The sequence below is a fragment of the Equus asinus genome, chromosome 14, assembly GCF_041296235.1.
Source record: "Equus asinus isolate D_3611 breed Donkey chromosome 14, EquAss-T2T_v2, whole genome shotgun sequence".
NCBI lineage: Eukaryota > Metazoa > Chordata > Mammalia > Perissodactyla > Equidae > Equus > Equus asinus.
This window is the reverse complement of record NC_091803.1, coordinates 3,442,609-3,460,616: the sequence shown is the minus strand read 5'-3', so window position 1 is coordinate 3,460,616 and position 18,008 is coordinate 3,442,609. Positions and strand designations below refer to the sequence as shown.

The 18,008-nt window shown below is 46.1% G+C and overlaps 1 protein-coding gene across 3 annotated transcripts in view; it reads right to left on the bottom strand.

Moving 5' to 3' along the window:
• SDK1 (sidekick cell adhesion molecule 1) overlaps positions 1-18,008 on the bottom strand; it is an 865,901-nt gene that overhangs the window by 131,699 nt on the left and 716,194 nt on the right. For all 3 annotated transcript variants that reach the window (XM_070484134.1, XM_070484135.1, XM_070484136.1), the window contains one exon: positions 16,554-16,675. In XM_070484134.1, coding sequence (XP_070340235.1) covers positions 16,554-16,675 — 122 coding nt within the window. The remainder of the gene's footprint in view (positions 1-16,553; positions 16,676-18,008) is intronic.

The window sequence follows — 18,008 nt, the reverse complement described above, 5'->3', positions numbered from 1 at the left end:
TGCAGCCGCTCTGCTTTCCCCACGCGTGTGTGAACCACATTCTAGTTTCTGTATCTGATGCCCTGACCTGTGGGGCCCTGCTCAGCCTGCAGGGACTGCCCCTCCCAGGGTCAGCCGAGTCCTAAAAGAGGCAAACCACTCGCCTATGAGCGCACCTTTCATGTGCAAACCAGCCAACCAGAGCCCACGCCCCACCCTCCTCCACGGGGCCCCCACACTCAGGCCCTCATCACCCAGGCCGGGTACCAGACAACTGGGGACAGCCTCCACGCCCCAGAGCCCACTGGAATTATCCAGACCAGCCAGTCCTAAGCCTGCCCACCCTGCCCCACCTTCCTCCCAGGGAAACCCCAATAAAGGCTCCTGCCCGCAGCTCCCCCCTCCCTCTGCCTCCTGACTGGCCCTGGTGCGCCCCACGTGGCCCTGCACAGCATCGCGCGCCCCATCCTCTTGGGACCTGTGACAAAGAAACTATCGTTTCAATGAGTCATCTCTTGATCTGCTCGCCTCACCAGACCTGAATAAAAATAAAGTTTACATTTTAAAACAATAGGTGCCATGCAATTTCCTAACTCCAAGCCTTTCATTTTGATATTCCCTCTGCTTGGAACGCCCTCCTCCCCATCAAAATATTGTTCACTCTTCATGGCCCAACTTAAACTTCACCTTCTGGGTGGAGCCTTCCTTGATTATCCTAGTCAGTGACTCATTTGCTTTTCTATACTCTCTTTTTTTTTTTTTTTGCTGAGGAAGATTTGCTCTGAGCTAACAACTGTGCCAATCTTCCTCTGTTTTGTGTATGGGTCGTTGCCATACCATGGACGCCAACAAGTGGTGTAGGTCTGTGCTTAGAACCGAACGTGGACCTCCAAAGCAGAGCACGCCAAACTTAACCACTAGGCCATGGGGCCAGCCCCTCTGTACTCTCTTAGCAATCACTTTTTATAACAAGTCTCATCTGTATCAAACAGATTATATCCCAATTGTCCCTCCAAACTTCCCCCCCAAATTGTGAGTTTCCAGAGGTGGGGACTAAAAGTGTTCCATCTCTATAAGCTAGCAGGTAGCATGAGACTTGAAACCTATAAGCCAGTAGGTGCTTCATAAATGTTTGCTGGACGAATGGATGACTGAATGAAACAAGTATGAAACCCAGTGACCGGAAAAATGAAAGATATCGGCAAACCGAAAAATCCAACAAGAGAACTAGGATGAAAGAATTTGAGCAGCCCTCAAAAAGAACAGGAAAATAGGACTCTGGTAAAATTTAATTTGGTTCAACGGTTGTGATTTACATATACGTTGACCTCTACATCTTGAAAACGACACTTGTAGTAAAATGCTTCCCTCGGTCCTACTTGAGTTGTCACTTATGCTGCCGTATTTTCTTCTCCTGTGGTATTTTTTTAAAGTCCCATAATAGAACCTAAAAGGATCTGAGTGGCTAATGAACAGGAAGACCACTTCAAACCATTCATCTCGTACAGATTTCCTACGCTGGTCGAGAAAGAAAAGAGGAGAGTCATTGTAGAGGTACCATTACGGACAATCAAGCCAACAGTAAACATTTTGAAATATCTGCATGTTTGTTTCATTGTCACCTGTCACCACAGTGTCTAAACCCCTAGGTAAAGGCATCACCCCAGAGCAAAGATGAAGCCCGCCTCAGCAAATTGACCCAGATGACCAAGCCAGTAGGGGCGGCGACAGCCGTCCTATGCATACGTGACAGACTACTCAGAAATAATGTCACTCTTTTTCTTCCTATTATGAAAAAGAAATTTGACTACAGTCAAGGCTTATTACAATTGAAATGCTGACAGGTACTCATCCAAAGGGCCAAAATAGCCCTGACATCCTTCCATGAGGGCAGGAGGAGATAGAATTAGTGACTAGAAATCCCCAGCTCCAGATCTTGAAGCGATGAGATAACAAACATCTGGCCTATGATCCCACCGGAGACAGAACACTCTAGAATTTCTTTCCACCGTCAGAGGTAATAGGTAACCAGCTGGACAGTTAAGTAAACAAAGGACGCGCTTTTAAAGGATGGGAACTCTCTACTGGGAAAAGGAGACCAGGGCTAGCTTCATTTGACATTTTTCCAGCTGTGGGATTTTTTTGGTTCTGTGTGAATAAATTCGAGAACCACCAACTTGACTCTCACCTGATACGCTGGGTGCCTGAGGCAGGCTGGAGTTGACGCCCCCATCTCACTGGAGACCCAGCCCCCCAGCTCTCCGACCACAGATGGTGCACGGGAACTTCGGCCCCTCCTATCCTGAGCGTCAGGGGGAAGCCGACCTTGCCTGGCCCTCGGCCTGGGCCTGCTCCGGCGGCCTGCTTGACCTTCCAGGTCTCAGCCTTCCGCCATCTTCATGGGTCTCTCCCAGGAATGCAGTCTTTCCTCTGAAACCGCAGTATCTCAAGCAGCCTTCTTTGAGGCCAAACGTTTGCCTTGACTTTATTATTTTTATTATGAGCTTCCATTTATTAAATGCTTAATATGTGTGAGCCCCATGCCATAGCTTTCAATGCATTGTTATTCTCCAATGTTACGATGAGGATATTGAGGCCAAGAGTGGTCACATTACTTGTCCCCATATGCCTGGTGCCCAGGCCCTCGTCTTTACCCCTGAGCCAACAGCCAGTGCTGATGGGTCCTCCTACACCACCACAGCCGCCTGCCTGGAGGACGGCTCATCACCACCATGCCTAATGCTCCACTCTGGTGTCTGCTTTGCTAGTCAGCCTGTCCTTCCCCTGGCCTTGCCTGTGGCCGCACACCTCCCAGCAGGTCCCAGCTGGTCCCATCCTGCAAACAGCGAGGTCCAGTTCAGGATGGAACACTGGAATGACTCAAGGCAAAGCTGGGGATCTGAGTGTCTTATTCCAAGGAACCTTAAATATTTCTAAGCCTCAATATTTCCCAATTTGCTCTTTATGGACTCTTAAAGAGAAAAATTTCACTGAAAATACATACACAGGACAGTGGACAATTTAGAGCAACATTTTGGGAGAGTTGTTTATTTCATATGCTCACACTCCTATTTTCAAAAGGAAGGTCTTCATAAATAAACCCTCCTCAGAGGCCCACAGCTTTTGCTTTTCCCTCTAAGGCGGTGACATTTGCCACGAGCTCTTGGCGCCTTGTTTCCTCTATGAGTCTCTCTTTCCTACTCGTAGAGGCAGGGGCTGCCTTTTCTTCCTCCTCGAGTCCTCAGAGGTTAGCACAGGACTGGAACCACAGGTGCTCGGCACACAGGGAATGGGTGAAAACGTGGAAGGGAAGCCAGTTCAGATGAAGGCAGGGGAGCTCCCACCCCGGAAATCTTAGGCAACATATTAGGATTTAAAACCCCGGGCAGCTTAGGCACAGAGGGAAACACCCGGGTCGCCTGGGCTTCAACTGTGACAAGAGAAAATAGAGCCACTCATCTGCCAAGACAACATTTTCCTGAGGACTCCCCGCTAGGAGAAATGCACTGGGAGAGGCCTTGTGTCAAGGGCAGGTTAGGGAGATAGAAGCCCCACACATCCCGTGAGCTGTGCTCACAGATGAGTATGTCAGCACACAGAAAAACGGAACCCAGCCTGGCCTTGCAGGCATTGGCTGTGGTCCGGTGGGCAGTGCGCTTGGGAGAGACAGAACGCTGCTCTGCACCACTGGCTTCTCTGAGGAATGTGTCACTCAAGCTACCATTGCTGTGGGTCCTGAGGGCCAGTGCGGGCGTCTGAGAGCGCCTCACCTGTGGGCTCTGGGCCCCAGCACTCAATCTCCACTACTCTTTAGTTACCGAGAGACCAGCACTCACCACCCTGGCGCTTTATTTTATTAGCCCATAACACTCTCTAAAACAGTTCCTTTTAAGAAAATGGCTACTATTATGCACAAATAAGCACTAAGTGGGCTTTTTTTTCCTTTCCATTTTCAGAATGGAAACAGTTTTATCTGTACCCAAAGTGTTACCACCAGCATCTTCGTTATGGAAAACCCTGCTCAGAGCAGCCCTTACAGAAGACTAGGCGTGATTCTGCTGTCAGAGCACAGTGAAGGGCTGCCAGCGGCAGGGGTTTCCAGAGGCCGGGAGGCGGTCAGGAGGGGCGAGGAAGACGTGGGACCTTTGCCGTTGCCCCTTTTATGGGACGTGGTAAAAACGGGGATGGATGTACCGCCCATTCTACAGCCAAAACGGACTAATTAAGCGAAACATTACTGAACCAGAAATACCTACACAAGCTGCTGTTTAAAATTCTAACCCACATCTGAGCATCCGCTTATCACAGGGCTTTCCACGGGCTCCTCCGATGATTAGGATCTTCCATTCCATAATTTGCTGAAGATAACCCCAAGGAATACGACCTTCTTGGTGCACTGTAAAAATGGTCAGAATTTAAAGGAAACTTCTGCAAAGTAGATATGATCGAGAAGTGGATCAAAGAGGGGAAAGTAAGCGCTGTACTCCACTAGGACTTTCAGTGGGCATCGACTCCTCGCACCTGGAAGGCTGCCTGCTGTTCTTTGCCCAACGGTCGTGGTGCCTCGAGATGGGGCCCAGACGCCATCGCCTTCACGGGCCTCCACAACCGCCTGAATGGATGCCGCCCCGCCTTCCTCAGCATCCTGCCAGCACCCTGAGCCACCCCCGATTCCCTCGCCTCCCTCCCAAGTCTTTCTCCTCTCCGAAATCCAGCCCACAGCCAGGCATACAGCGGGAGGCAACGAGCACCTCTTGGATGAGAGCTGGGTGAGGGAATGCTGGAGGCCCACCCAGCACAGAAAGCCTGGGTTTGGCTTGCCTCCGTTCAAAGGGAGTTAGGAGTGGAATGTTCCAGAAGGCTTCACCTATATCAGTTACAGTCTCAAGGGCTCCACCACTCTGAGTTTAGGAAAGTTGGAGCCTGCCTGGACTAGGGAACCCACTGAGACATTCTTGGAGACATGGCTGGAGTGAATTAAGCGGGGCTTCGTGGAGGGAGGATGACATAAGAGGGGGTGGGGGGCGGTGAGTACAGGTGAAGGCCCCAGGATACAGCCACCCACTGCCCGGAGGGGCTGGCAGGGTTCTGAGGGGAGACTTAATTCGGGAAGTACCTCATGCCTAGGGAAAGCGCCTTCAATAAGTAAATATAACACAGACAGGCACTATTACTCCTGTTTTACAGCTAAAGAACCTGAGTGAGATGACTTGCCTGAAGCTACCCAGCTAGGAAGCGACAGAGCCAGGATTCAAGGCCCGTCTGTCTGCCCCAAAGCCCGTGCTCTTTGTTGTCACCTCCCTGGCGGTGTCCTTCTGCACACCATGCGTCCTGGGGGAACTGCCTTTCCTGGGGGGTGAGTCAGAGGCCGATCCAGGGAACGTGGTGAAGGCCAGGAAGGTGGCACAGGATGGGGCAGGATGGAGAGATCTCGTGGCCAGAGCCCAGGCACTGGGAGGGAGAAGAGAGGCCGCAGATCCGTTCCTTCCCTGGACGGGGCCACAGGAGTGTTGAGAGATGATGTGGGCGGGTCACAGTATATTCCACCTTGAGTTTGTAGGAAGCTGAACGCTGGCCTTGGAGGGAAGCACCTTCGAAGGCATTTAAAGGGATGCCCATTCATTCATTTTTAAAGGCACATCCTGCTGCAATATGCCTTTGACGTTAGTAGGAACCGGTTGAAAATAAAAGCAGGATGGGTTTGGCCAAAAAAATGGATATTCATGCTAACCTTTGCCACATAATCATGAGATTTTCTTGGGATAATGTAGTTTATGATTGAAAACCAGACCCACTTGTGCAACCAAAAGAGAATGGATTAGTACAACATAAACCAGGGTAGCAGTCTGTTGATGGAGTCAACCCAGATGTTTGAGGAGAAGGGCATCTCTTTCACGTGCCACAAGGAGTCACCAGAGGAGGGCCTGTCAGCTCTGTGCAGAACCAGGGCAGGGCTCCCAATACGCAGAGTGACAAAATGCCCAACACTTATCTTCCAGTCTCCTCTTGACCATTACTATTTCCTAAGGAGCACACGAAAAGTCCTTCCCTTTTGGGGTTTGGAACTAGGTTTCTTTTTAGATGAATGTTTGCTTTCTAGGAACATCGAAACACAAATGGTTCAGATAATGAGTTTTAGAGAACCAAAAATTCCTTTTTAGTTTTGAAATTTCAACCATCTGCACCACTACCAGAACTATTAGATTTGCTGAGTTAATTTTAAAACATCTTAGAAAGAATATTTCTAAGGGACTTCCAGTTCTGGCAAGATGGCAGACTAGATAACCTAAAATGCCTTCCACTCCAGAAGCTAGAGCAGCGCAGGACAGAGTCAAACAGACATCTTCTTACAGGCCCAGCTGAGCACTCGGGGAGCAAGGTACATACATAACTAGAGGCCAACAGAAATGGGAAGTGGAGCTACAGAGACACCGCTGTGAAATCTCAGCAAGCACCGACTGTGAGAAAAGATGCTAATAATAATCACAACCTTTGGGGATAAAGAAACCAAGGTGGAATTGAAATCCTGGACGTAACAAGTATGACTTGATTGGAATCAAGAAATTTTAGAAACTCGTACCACTGGGATGAAGATAGAGATAATGATTAACTTTAGACTTTGATAAGTTAAGTGTGTACGTTAAAATTTCTAGGGCAGCCTTCATCCTTCCTTCCTGAGCAGGATGCAAAGCAGCCCAGTGGGGAGTCAGGACCTGTGCAAAGAAGGTGTCCAAGCAGGGAAGCCCACTCGGCTCGAAGGACTGGCCACATACAGGGAGATTCAGCAAATAAGTAAACAGACTGAGGATGCTGGTGGGCAGAGAAGGGCTGGTTAAATGTGGAAAGGTGGCAGCTTGAATAAACAGACGGCAGCGAATTACATTTGGAGGTGCTGGTGTGAACTAATGCTTTTCAGTATTTATAGATGGATAGAGAAATAGACGGAGATGTAGACACGCGTCATGCAAACATGCCTGTCTCCTCGTTCTGTGCACTGAGAGGGCCTGGGGCAGCGACACCCCAGCAGCAACGCACACGTCAGGTGCCCAGATGTTGGTTTCTAAATACCACTCTCCACTGAAAGGACCCAAGATTCCCTGGAGAAACGGCTGGGAAAGAAGACGAAAGAGTAAGATGAGCCAAGAACATCTTGTGCCAGAAAGTAAGAAGTGCTCAAAGAGTAATGGGGACATGTGACAAGAACACAGAAGCCAGCTGGAAGGCTTCCTACTGGCCAAATGGAGGAGAATCTGACCATCAAAATAAATAATGATAGCAGCGGATTATAATCTGTTAAATCAAATAGGAATCCATGAGTCCACACTGATAAACAAACAAATGAGTGAATAAATGAGAAGAGAAAGCTTTCCTTTACAGTTAAAGTCCGCTCAATAAATGTAGAAGAAAGCATTGAACGAGAAAGGTCACTATTTGGTACCATCGTTGCACTAATGAATTCAGTGGATGACATATCAGTGGGCGACAAACTAGTGGATGTGAGCGGAAAGGGGAACGAGAGTTTCACATAATCTCAAAGTACCTCCTCCAAAGTACTTACCAATTGTGAAGCAGAGAAAAGCAACTTTACATGGAGAAACCTGGCAGACATCATTCAATCATGTGAGCAAAATTAACTCCATCAATAAAGGGACTTATCAATATCACATTAAACCCCACAGGATGCAGCGAGAAGAACCCAGAATCACTTTTGTGACACTCCGACCGAAAATGCATAACCCGGGTCTAATCATCAAGACAAATCCAAATTGAGGGGTATTCTGGGAAATAAGTGGCCTATAATCTTTGAAATTGTCAAGGTCATGAAAGTCAAGGAATGGCCGAGGAACTAATCCAGAGGGGAGGGGACCTGAGGGATGTGACAACCAGGTGCAACGTGAGGTCCTGGACTGGAGCCTTTTGCGACACAGGATACGCTGGGACAACTGACAAAATCTAGATAGGGTCTCGGGGTGAAGGAGAGTTCCTTGTAGTATTCTTGCAACTTTTCTGTAGTTTTGAACTACTTTTGAGGTGAAAGGTAAAAATGAACTTCAGGGACATCTCAAACTCCAGCTAAAGCTTTCAACAAATGACTGAATAGCTAGGCACACAGCAACCTGGGAGCCGAGTACACGGGGAGTTTGCGCCACTGGCCCGGGGGTCCATGCCGTGAGCTCCACTGTACTGGACACTCAAGACAGAGCACGGGGAAAGGCAGGGAGCCTGCCCGCATCATTCTCCTCTGGGGGGCTGGAGCCTCCGGGAGGAGACCCAGACAGAGGCCTGATCATGAAAGGTCCCACTCTGAGACCCAGTGCACAAGCCCCTGGGGAGGGACTAGTACAGTGGAAGAGGATTAAAAGCTTTTTAATCCACTGTGTCACCCGGGAAGTTATGTACAAACAGGACAATGCACTGGAGACCCCGCCTGGAGACTCTGATTAACTGATCTGAGGTGGGGTCCCTGAGTTGGTGTGTTTTAAAATCTCCCCTCTGGCTAATGCGCAGCCAGGACTGAGAGCTGCTGAGCACAGCAGGAAGATGCCCTCGAGGGTCTCGGGCTGCGCCCTCTAGGTCAGGAGTCAGCAGCTTTGCCTCTCACCTCCGCCCTGAGTGTAATCAAATCTTTGTTTATGAAAATGGGGGTGAAAATAAACTATTGGTCTTAAAAGCCAAACCAACAACCAGAAAAGGCCAAGTTTACTTATGAATACCGATACAAAAATCTTAACTCCAAACCTAACCAAACAAAATAAACATCATGATCAAACTGTTTATCTCAGGAACACTGGAATGGTTGAACATTAGAATACGAATATAAATCATTTACCAACAGGCAAAAGAAGAAAAAACCTGAACAACGCAATAGATGCAAAAAATAGTTTGATAAAATTAAATTTATTTATGATTTTTCAAAATCCTAAAAAAAAAACACCCAACTTATAGCAAACCAGGATTAGAAAAGAATTGTCTTACCCCAATATAGGCTAGCCACAAAAAGAAAAACAAAACAAAACAAAACCCAACAAAACCTACCATAAATGTTGTAAATGTCATACTTGATGATAAAACCTTAAAAGAATTTCTTTACAGTTAGCAGTAAAAAAAGATTGTTCTTCTATCACTGCTCCAATTCAATATGATGCAGGAGAATCTAGTCTCCCAATAGGATCACAGAATAGATAAATAAAAAGAAACTCAAAGGAGAAAGAAAGGGTATAAAGATTTCAAAGGAAGAAAGAAAACTGTCACTGTTAACAGATGAGGGGACTTCTTTACAGAAAACTAGGTGAAATTAACAGATTAACCACAGAGTTCTCTGTTCTGGCTGTGGTGCCGTCACCCCGGGCCGATGGCAGCCTAGCGCCATGGTCACAGGCATGGATCCTGGAGCCAGATGGTTCCATGGCTTCACTGTGACCCAAGCGAGTATCTCAGCCCCTGTCGTCTCATCTGTAAGAATGGGTAACAGAGCCACCTCCCAAAATCGTTGAGAGGATTACATGATTTAATGTTTGTAAAAGCACTTAGAGCACATAAGAGTTCATTAAATAAAGAAAAATATTCAAAAATCTATTGTGATCCTATATGCAGCAATGAAGTCAGAAAATGTAATTAAAAATACACATACGTTAATTAGTCCTCATGACCATCTTGCAGAGAGTACTGTGGATGCCATTTTACAGATGAGGAAACTAAGGCTCGCTCAGAAGTTAAGGAACCTGTCCAGGATCACAGAGCTAGGAAAGAGAGCAGGGAGAAGGAGAGGGCGCCAGGGCACCTGGTGCAGAGCCCACGTTCTTCCTATCACGGCTCTTGAGGCTTACCGATTGCCCCTCACTTTTCCTGCGTTTCTGAGAGCAAAGTGAAGGTAGGATAGCCCAGTGCTTCTGCCAAGCAGAAAACAGCTGACAAAAGTAGATTTAAACAAACGGAAAGGTGTATCATGTTCCTGGATAGGAAGACTCAACAGCGTAGGACATCAACATGGTAAGCTATCAACAAGGCTGGGAAAATCCTAAATAAGTCAAGCAGTGTGCGTGTGTGTGCTCAGGGTGGGGGTGGGGGTGTTGGGGAGACCTCTCCAGATATTAAAACACATTTTAAAGCCTCTATAATTAAACAATGTAGAATTAGTGCACGAATAGCTGGACTAATAGAACAGAATAAAAAGTTCAGAAATAGACCCAAGCACATGTGGGAATTTAATATTACAAATTAGGAGAAGAAAAAAATGGATTTTTAAACAAATGGCCTTGAGACAATTACATGGTTATTTGCAAAACGATAAAAAATGGATTCATACCTCACTCCATATATAAGGACAAATTCCAAATGGATGGAGATCTAAATGCAAAAATAAAGCCATAAAAGTGGTAATGGAAAGTTGGGTGAATTCCTTTATAACCTGAGAGTGAGGAAAATCTTTCTATCTATGACTCAAATCCAAAAGCCTGCAAGAAAAGATTGATAAATTAGACTCCAATTTCTTTTTGGCGTGGCAAAAAATTATAGATATTGCTGATGGGAATGCAAAATATTGCAACCTGTAGCAGAGGAATTTGGCAATGCCTAGAACATTTACATACACGCTCATCATTTGATCCAGCAACCCCGTTCCTAGGCACTTATCCCAAAGATTCAGTGGGAAAAATACCAAATGATTATGCAAAACACTAAAAACAACCTTCAGGTAGAGTAACAACTTCCTCACCACCCCCCAGCCCACCTTGAGATTTCCACACCCTAGTCCCTGGGACCTGTGAGCATGTTACCTTACTTAGCAAAAGGGATTCTGTAGATATGATTGAGGTTAAGTGCCTGAAATAGGGAGATGACCCTAGATGATCGGGGCAGGTCCAATCTATTCACATAAATCCTTAAAAGTGGAAGAGGGAGCCACAAGAGTGGGTCAGAGAGATGAGACGGAAGAAGGAGGGGAAAGTTGAAGCTTGAGAAGGACTTGACCCGCGACTGCTGGCTCTGAAGGTGGAGGAAGGGGGCCAGGGGCCAAGGAATGTGGAGGCTGCTAGAAGCTGGGGATGGTGACAGCCAGCTCGGTTCTACGAGCACAAGGAAGTGAATTGTGCCAACAAGCTGAATGGGCAAGGAAATGGTCTTCCTCTAGAACCTCCAGACAGGAACACAATTCTGCCAATAACTTCATTTTAGCTCCTGAAACCCAGGTTGGACTTCTGCCCGAGCGAGCTGTAGGATAACACATTTGTGTTGTTTAAGCCACTAAGGTTTTGGTCATTTGTCATGGCAGCCACAGAAAACCAAAGCACATCCAGATGAGCATCAGCAGGGGACCAGCTAAATACACAAGCCCTGGCACGTGCACACGAGGCAACACTAGGCAGCTGTGAAAAGGAGTGAGGAAGACCTCCACGGATGGCTCACAGTGCCTTCCGGATGTGCCTGCGATCGAAGAACGCAAGGTGCACAAGCTACGTTCTGCGTGAGAAGGCAGGACACAAACACGTACATTTGCTTATGTTGCAAAAAACGAAAAAGGATAAACCAAAAACCTAATATGGGGCTTTTAGCGAAGAGAGGCAACAGCGTAAAGGGAGGAGATGGGCATGAATGTCTCTGAAAACACCTGTTTTTTATAGTTTTGACTTTGAGATATGCAAATGACTTAGATGCTCAAAACTAAATTAAATTTCAAATGTTTTAACAACTTTTTAGAAAGCAAAATGATTTTTAAGGAAAGCAATCATTAAAAATTGAAACAAAAGAACAAAACAAAACCCCTGAAATGAATGAACCTAATTTTGTGTTAAGTTGGTGATAGAACCACACGGAGAAAGGAATTAAAGGACTTTAGAATTCTGTATTTTAACTGTACATCCATAATGTAATACAGTCTAAGGACAAATACTTAAATTGCATTCAGTAGTCCTATTGTTAGTAGTACCATTGAAATTATGATTTTGAAACTCTACACAACAGTAGGATAAAGAAAATAAGTAATTACGTTAATATTTCTGAAAAATACAACTTTAGTGTAAAAAAGGTATTTAAATATAAATTCAAAGTTAAGGAGTCTTAAATTTGAATTGGAAATATCAGTATGAACTCATGATGTTTAAAAAAAATGTATATTTCGGGCTGGCCCCGTGGCCAAGTGGTTAAGTTCGCGCACTCCGCAGCAGGCGGCCCAGTGTTTCGTTGGTTCGAATCCTGGGCGCGGACATGGCACTGCTCATCAGACCACGCTGAAGCAGCGTCCCACATGCCACAACTAGAAGAACCCACAACGAAGAATACACAACTATGTACCGGGGGGCTTTGGGGAGAAAAAGGAAAAAATAAAATCTTAAAAAAAAAAAAAAAATGTATATTTCCTCTCTCTGTCCACTGGAAAGCTCTAGAAGCAAGAACTAACCAGTAGCGACGAACACCACTTCCCCTACCCTTAGTGCCCAGATTATGGTCTTCAAATACCATTCGACACTAAATGAAACCAGGTAGGAATGACTCAGTTTCAGCTTGAATTTGGGGCAGGAATGCACAAGATGATTCTAGGACATTCTGTTGTATCAGAAAACAAGAAAATCATGAAAAATTAGTACCCTTGTGTCAAAATGCCTAGAACGAGAAGAGCTGCCCCTTGGCCAAGAGAGATCAGTTTGAGGTTCAAAAAAGAATAATGACTGTGGGTGACGGAAATACACTGAATATATAAAAAGCCCACGCTTTCATACTGATAGTCGGGAAAAGAGATGGAAGGAAGGAAGGAAGGAAGGAAGGAAGGAAGGAAGGGAGGAAGGGAGGGAGGGAGGGAGGGAGGGAGGGAGGGAGGGAGGGAGGGAGGGAGGGAGGAAGGAAGGAAGGAAGGAAGGAAGGAAGGAAGAAAGAGAAATCTGCTTAACATTGGGAGTAACTGGAGGACCCATTCCTTACTCTGGAATTTGGGACTTAAAGGAAAAGGACTCAGATTTCGGGATTTATCCCGCGTTCGGTTCCCGTGTTCGCGGTAACGGAACAGCCTGAGGGAGGAGGGGAAGTGCTTCTCTTCAGAGTCCCAGCCACTAAATGAGGAGAGAGTGATAGAGAATTGCCATTTTGAATATCTGAAGAAAATACTTAATTCAGGCAAAGATGGAGACCATTAGATAAGAAGCTGATGGGGAAGTGACAACTAGGGGTCAGGCTGCTCTCAATCTCAGCGTCCCTGAGTGGCACAACTGGACATTGTGTATCTTGATGCGCTGCAGTATGAGGCACACAGTGCCACCTGGGAACTGCTCTCAACGACAACAAAAAAGCAGAATTGGACTCTAATCAAGGTTTTGGAATGAAGTTCCAGTTTACAGGAAAGATGGGGACAGAGGCACGAGTGAAGTGTCGCTGCAAGGAAGTAAAGGGTGCATCTCTAATGCAGGACATTCCACCGGACAAGTGACTGGGCTTTGTCACCAAGGCAATGACAGGAGGAAGAGAGGGGGCTCTAGATGAAAAGAGACTAATCTACGACAGAAGGCAGATGAGTGGTTGCTGGGGACGGGGAGGGGCTGGGAGGAATGACAAAGGGCACAAGCAGACTTTCAGGGGCCATGGGCTGGCTCATTATCTTGACTGTGGCCAGCATTCCACAGGTACCCGCACATGTATATCTAAGTCAAAATTTATCCAATTGTACACTCTAAAAATATCAATTTATTACATGTCAATTATTCCTTATTAAAAATTTTTTTAAATGATTTAAGAGATATGACAACCAAACGCATAGTGTGAACTTTGTGTGGATCTCATTTTCATCAAAACCACAGTAAAAAGATATTTTTGGAAAATATGGGGAAATTTGAAGGTGGACTGATTATTAGATGATATTAAGACATTTTTATTAATTTTATCTGGTGTGATGACGGCATTACAATTTTGAGAGGAGGTACCCATATTCTAACATAATGTTTGCAGAGAAGGAAGGCACACAGACAAGTGCACAGCCACTGGCGCATGTGCAAGACGAAGACAGATAAGCAACCCAGATCCAGACCAAGAAACAACATTCCCGGCGTTCCAGAGCCTTCCAGTCTCTCTCCCAGTGGTGACCAGGAGACCCAAGGGGAACCAGGACTCTAACACCAAAGATTGCTGTTTCTCGTTCTAGAACTTTGTATAAATGGAAGCATATGGTGTATACTCAAATTATGAGTCTGGCTTCTTTTTTTTTTTTTATTAGGGTATACTTTGTGATAAGGAAGATTGGCCCTGGGCTAACATCTGTTGCCAATCTTCCTCTTTTTCCTCCCCAAAGCCCCATATCCTAGCTGTAAGTCCTTCTGGTTCTTCTACATGGGACGCTGCCACAGCACGGCTTGATGAGTGGTGCTAGGTCTGCGCCCAGGATCCAAACCAGCGAACCCTGGGCCACCGAAGTGGAGTGCGTGAACTTAATCACTCGGCCACAGGGCCGGCCCTGAGTCTGGCTTCTTTTGCTCAATACTATGTTGTGAAATCATCCATATCTTAGCATGTACATACATTTTAGAGATGTATGCTGAATATTTGGGAGAAAAATGACATGTGCTCTCAGACATGCTTTATAACACTTCAGCAACAATGAAAAGTGGGACTAGACGAATCTAGGTAATGGGTATGTGGGAGTTCGTTATATTATTCTCTTTCCTTCCGGTATGTTTTAAAAATTTTCCTTTTAAAACTATAAAGACATAGGTTGTAGGACAGAGGCATGGGGCACGTGTGATCTGTGCTCACCACCTCCTTTCTTCTTCTTGGGCAAATTCAAAGACACTTCCCAGACTGCCCGTGTTATGTGGGCGCCATGTGACCAAGGTCTGGTAAACGGAATACAGATGGAACTGGTGTAGTCCACGCCCAGGTCTGGCTCTGGAAGCACGACATAAAGCTTTAGAATGGTGAGCCATGGAGATGTTGACAGTTCTGTGTTACTGCAGCCCAGCCTGGACTAATACCCATCTAAGGCCTGCAGAGCTTGCCTCCTGGGCATTCACCATGCTCAGCTATAACCTAAGCCAGTGACCCCAGGACACATCTCATGCTTCCGAATTCCTCCGAGTGCTTGCCCTGCTACTTCTGACAGACTCTGAGATGCCAGAATTGGTTTTCACGAGGTATCACAATTTTTCTCTTAGACTTTCTTCTACGGGTCTTAAAGTTCACTTTTATCATTTTGGTTTTCAGTTACTGGGGATTTATTTTTTCAGTTAGATGTGAGGTAGGGATATACTGTTACTTTTTCTAAGGAAATAATTGTTCCAGCCCCATTGATTGATCAGCCACAACTACCTGGTTCACACTTTCAGAATCCTGCACAGGTTTCCAGAAACAGTTGTTTAATGAAAGTTTTGAAGACGTATATGGAATTTGTTCCCTGATTTATGGTCAATTTCCAAGAGTGAATTGTCTTACAATAGAGTACAACTACCGTCATGAAAATCACTAGGATTTTACTACAGACAGTAACTATTTTGAAACTTTACTGCCTCCATAATGTGGGCCTTCATCTTTTCCTCTGCTCTTATTAGAACACGGAACTGTGGCTTGTATGGTATCCGCCGGTGCCTGGTGACCCTCTCTCTGCCTCACAGGCCCTCCAGTGACTGGCCAGCACACTTTTGGTTAGACTCAAAGTCCTTTCTAAGGCCTACCCTCTTGGAACCTGTGTGATCTGCCCCCGGGGCTCTTTCCCATGCTCCCTTTCCCCGGCCATCCGGGCCTCCCTGCTGGTCCTCAAATATAATGTGCATGTTTCTTTCCCAGCAACTTGAAGTTCTTTCCCCCAAGAGAGAACTTCTCTCCTTTACAGCAGAAACTTTGTCAGTTTTTTTTTTGAGGAAGATTGGCCCTGAGCTAACATCTGTTGCCAATCTTCCTCTTTTTGCTTGAGGAAGATTGTTGCTAAGCTAACATCTGTGCCAATCTTCCTCTGTTTTATGTGGGATGCCACCACAGTGTGGCTTGATGAGTGGCGCTAGGCCTGCGCTCGGGATCTGAACCTGTGAACCCCGGGCTGCTGAAGTGGAGTGTGTGACCTTAACCACTACACCACCAGGCTAGCCCCAAAACTATGTCAGTTTTTGTTTACTGTTGTATCCTGCATGTATTCTGTATCCAGAATAGTGCCACGAAATAAGCATGTTGTATAAATATTGTTGAATGAAGATGTATTCATTCATTCATATGACAGACAAGTTGTACCAAACAATCCTATTAGTATGTTTGGTGGCTAACTGTGATAGAGAATTAAAAAAAAAAAAATCCCAATCAACTATGCTATCAAATTTTGGGTACCTATTCTGAACCACAACTTGAATTTTAACCTATTATCACTTCTAACAACCAATAAGACTCCAGTCTAACACCTGGTTTTCCTGGATCTTTCCACATCCTGTCCCCGGCCTCCCGGCTATCTCCAGTCTCTGGTTCTCCTCCAAACACGACCACCTCCCAAACCACCACCGAGTCACTCCAGCTATGGATCAATCATCCTGCAAAGGCGTCAATCAGCTGTCTCTCAAATACAGGTCCCAGGGTTACTCTTTGGAAACTCCAACTCTCAGCTTTAACGAGCCGCTTACCTGCCCCTCTATGATCCACCTGGAGATCGACGTCTTCCCATCGTAGCCCGGTCGGAACTGAAGAGTGGCTGAGCGAGGGCTGATGTTGGAAATGACCAGGTTGGATGGGGCACCAGGAAGTTCTAGAGATAAACGAGAGAGCAAAGGTGGAGATTTAAATTCTGTCACAGCTTGGGAAATGCATCAAACACAACAGCAAGTAAACAATTTCAAAATGCCTTTATGCCAAAAAAGGATTTGTTTTCAGAACCATGAACGTGAGAATCAGGGCTTCCCCAGGAACAGGACCACAGCATGACTCTGACTTTAATAGGGTCACCCGTTAAGCTCCTAGCCTTCTGATGTGGCATTGGGAGACATATGAGTGAAGCCTCCTCGATGATAAACTCTGAAGGTCAGATCATGTCTTCTTCATCACCATACACAGTAGGAAATTAATAGACACTTGTTGAATGAAGAAAGGATGAATGAATGTTTCTTCCAAGCTCCCAAAAGAGCACAAAGCACTGAGTGTCCATCCTCCCTTTACTAGTGACCATGATGCCCTGGAAAGCAGGACAGGGAGAGGATGGAAGAGCGCACAAGCCGGTGTGTCGCTTCTCGGCAGCGTGACATGGGCAAGTGTGCAGGTCCTGAGCCTTAGGCTCCTTGGGTCTGGTCTCCAAGACAACCACATTCAGGTGAAAGTGGAGACCTCTCCCACTCTGCCTGCGTTCAGTTGCCCTGGCAACTACAGGAGGAGAAGGTGGGCTGTGCACCAGCCCCATCATCTGAGGTTGCCTGTGGCTTGAGCCTACTCCTCGAATAGGGACCCTTTGGTAGGCTGCTCCCCCAAAAGCCTGTCCAAGTGAGAAGTGAAATACTGTGAGTCCAAAATGAGAGCTCTTACACTCCTGTGCAATGCAAAATACTCTAGAGAAAGATATAGGGATAAAACGAAGGAAAGAAAGATGCAACACAAGTAGCAGAAAAGGCCGTCAGACTGCACTGCTTCTGAGGAGAGATTTCCCGACTCGTCATCACTCGGGGTATTTAAAACCAGGTCTTGCACAGAGACAATAGAGCCACTTTGGTGATCAATGCAGTATTGGCACAGGAAGGGTCTCTAGGAGCTCAAGGGTCCTTTCGGCATCTAGTTTAATGAATTTGAAGCAGAAAATGCTGCCGTTGAGGGACAAGTGACTCTTTTCTTTATATTTCTCAGCTCTCTGGATTCTTAAAATGGTTCTTCAGTCATTAATGGACGTAAACTTCAAGCACAGCAAACAGAATACAGCCCCACAAGTGGTTATTATCATGCGATTTTGCTTCTAGCCACTACTTAGAGCGCTCCGGGATGTCTGAGATCAGCCTCCAGCTGCATGTGACCTGACCTGTGAGTGAAGCAACAGCACCTCGGCCCTTCCTTCCCATGTAGTCATCTGAGCTTTATTCAGTACCGCTGGGCCCATCTCC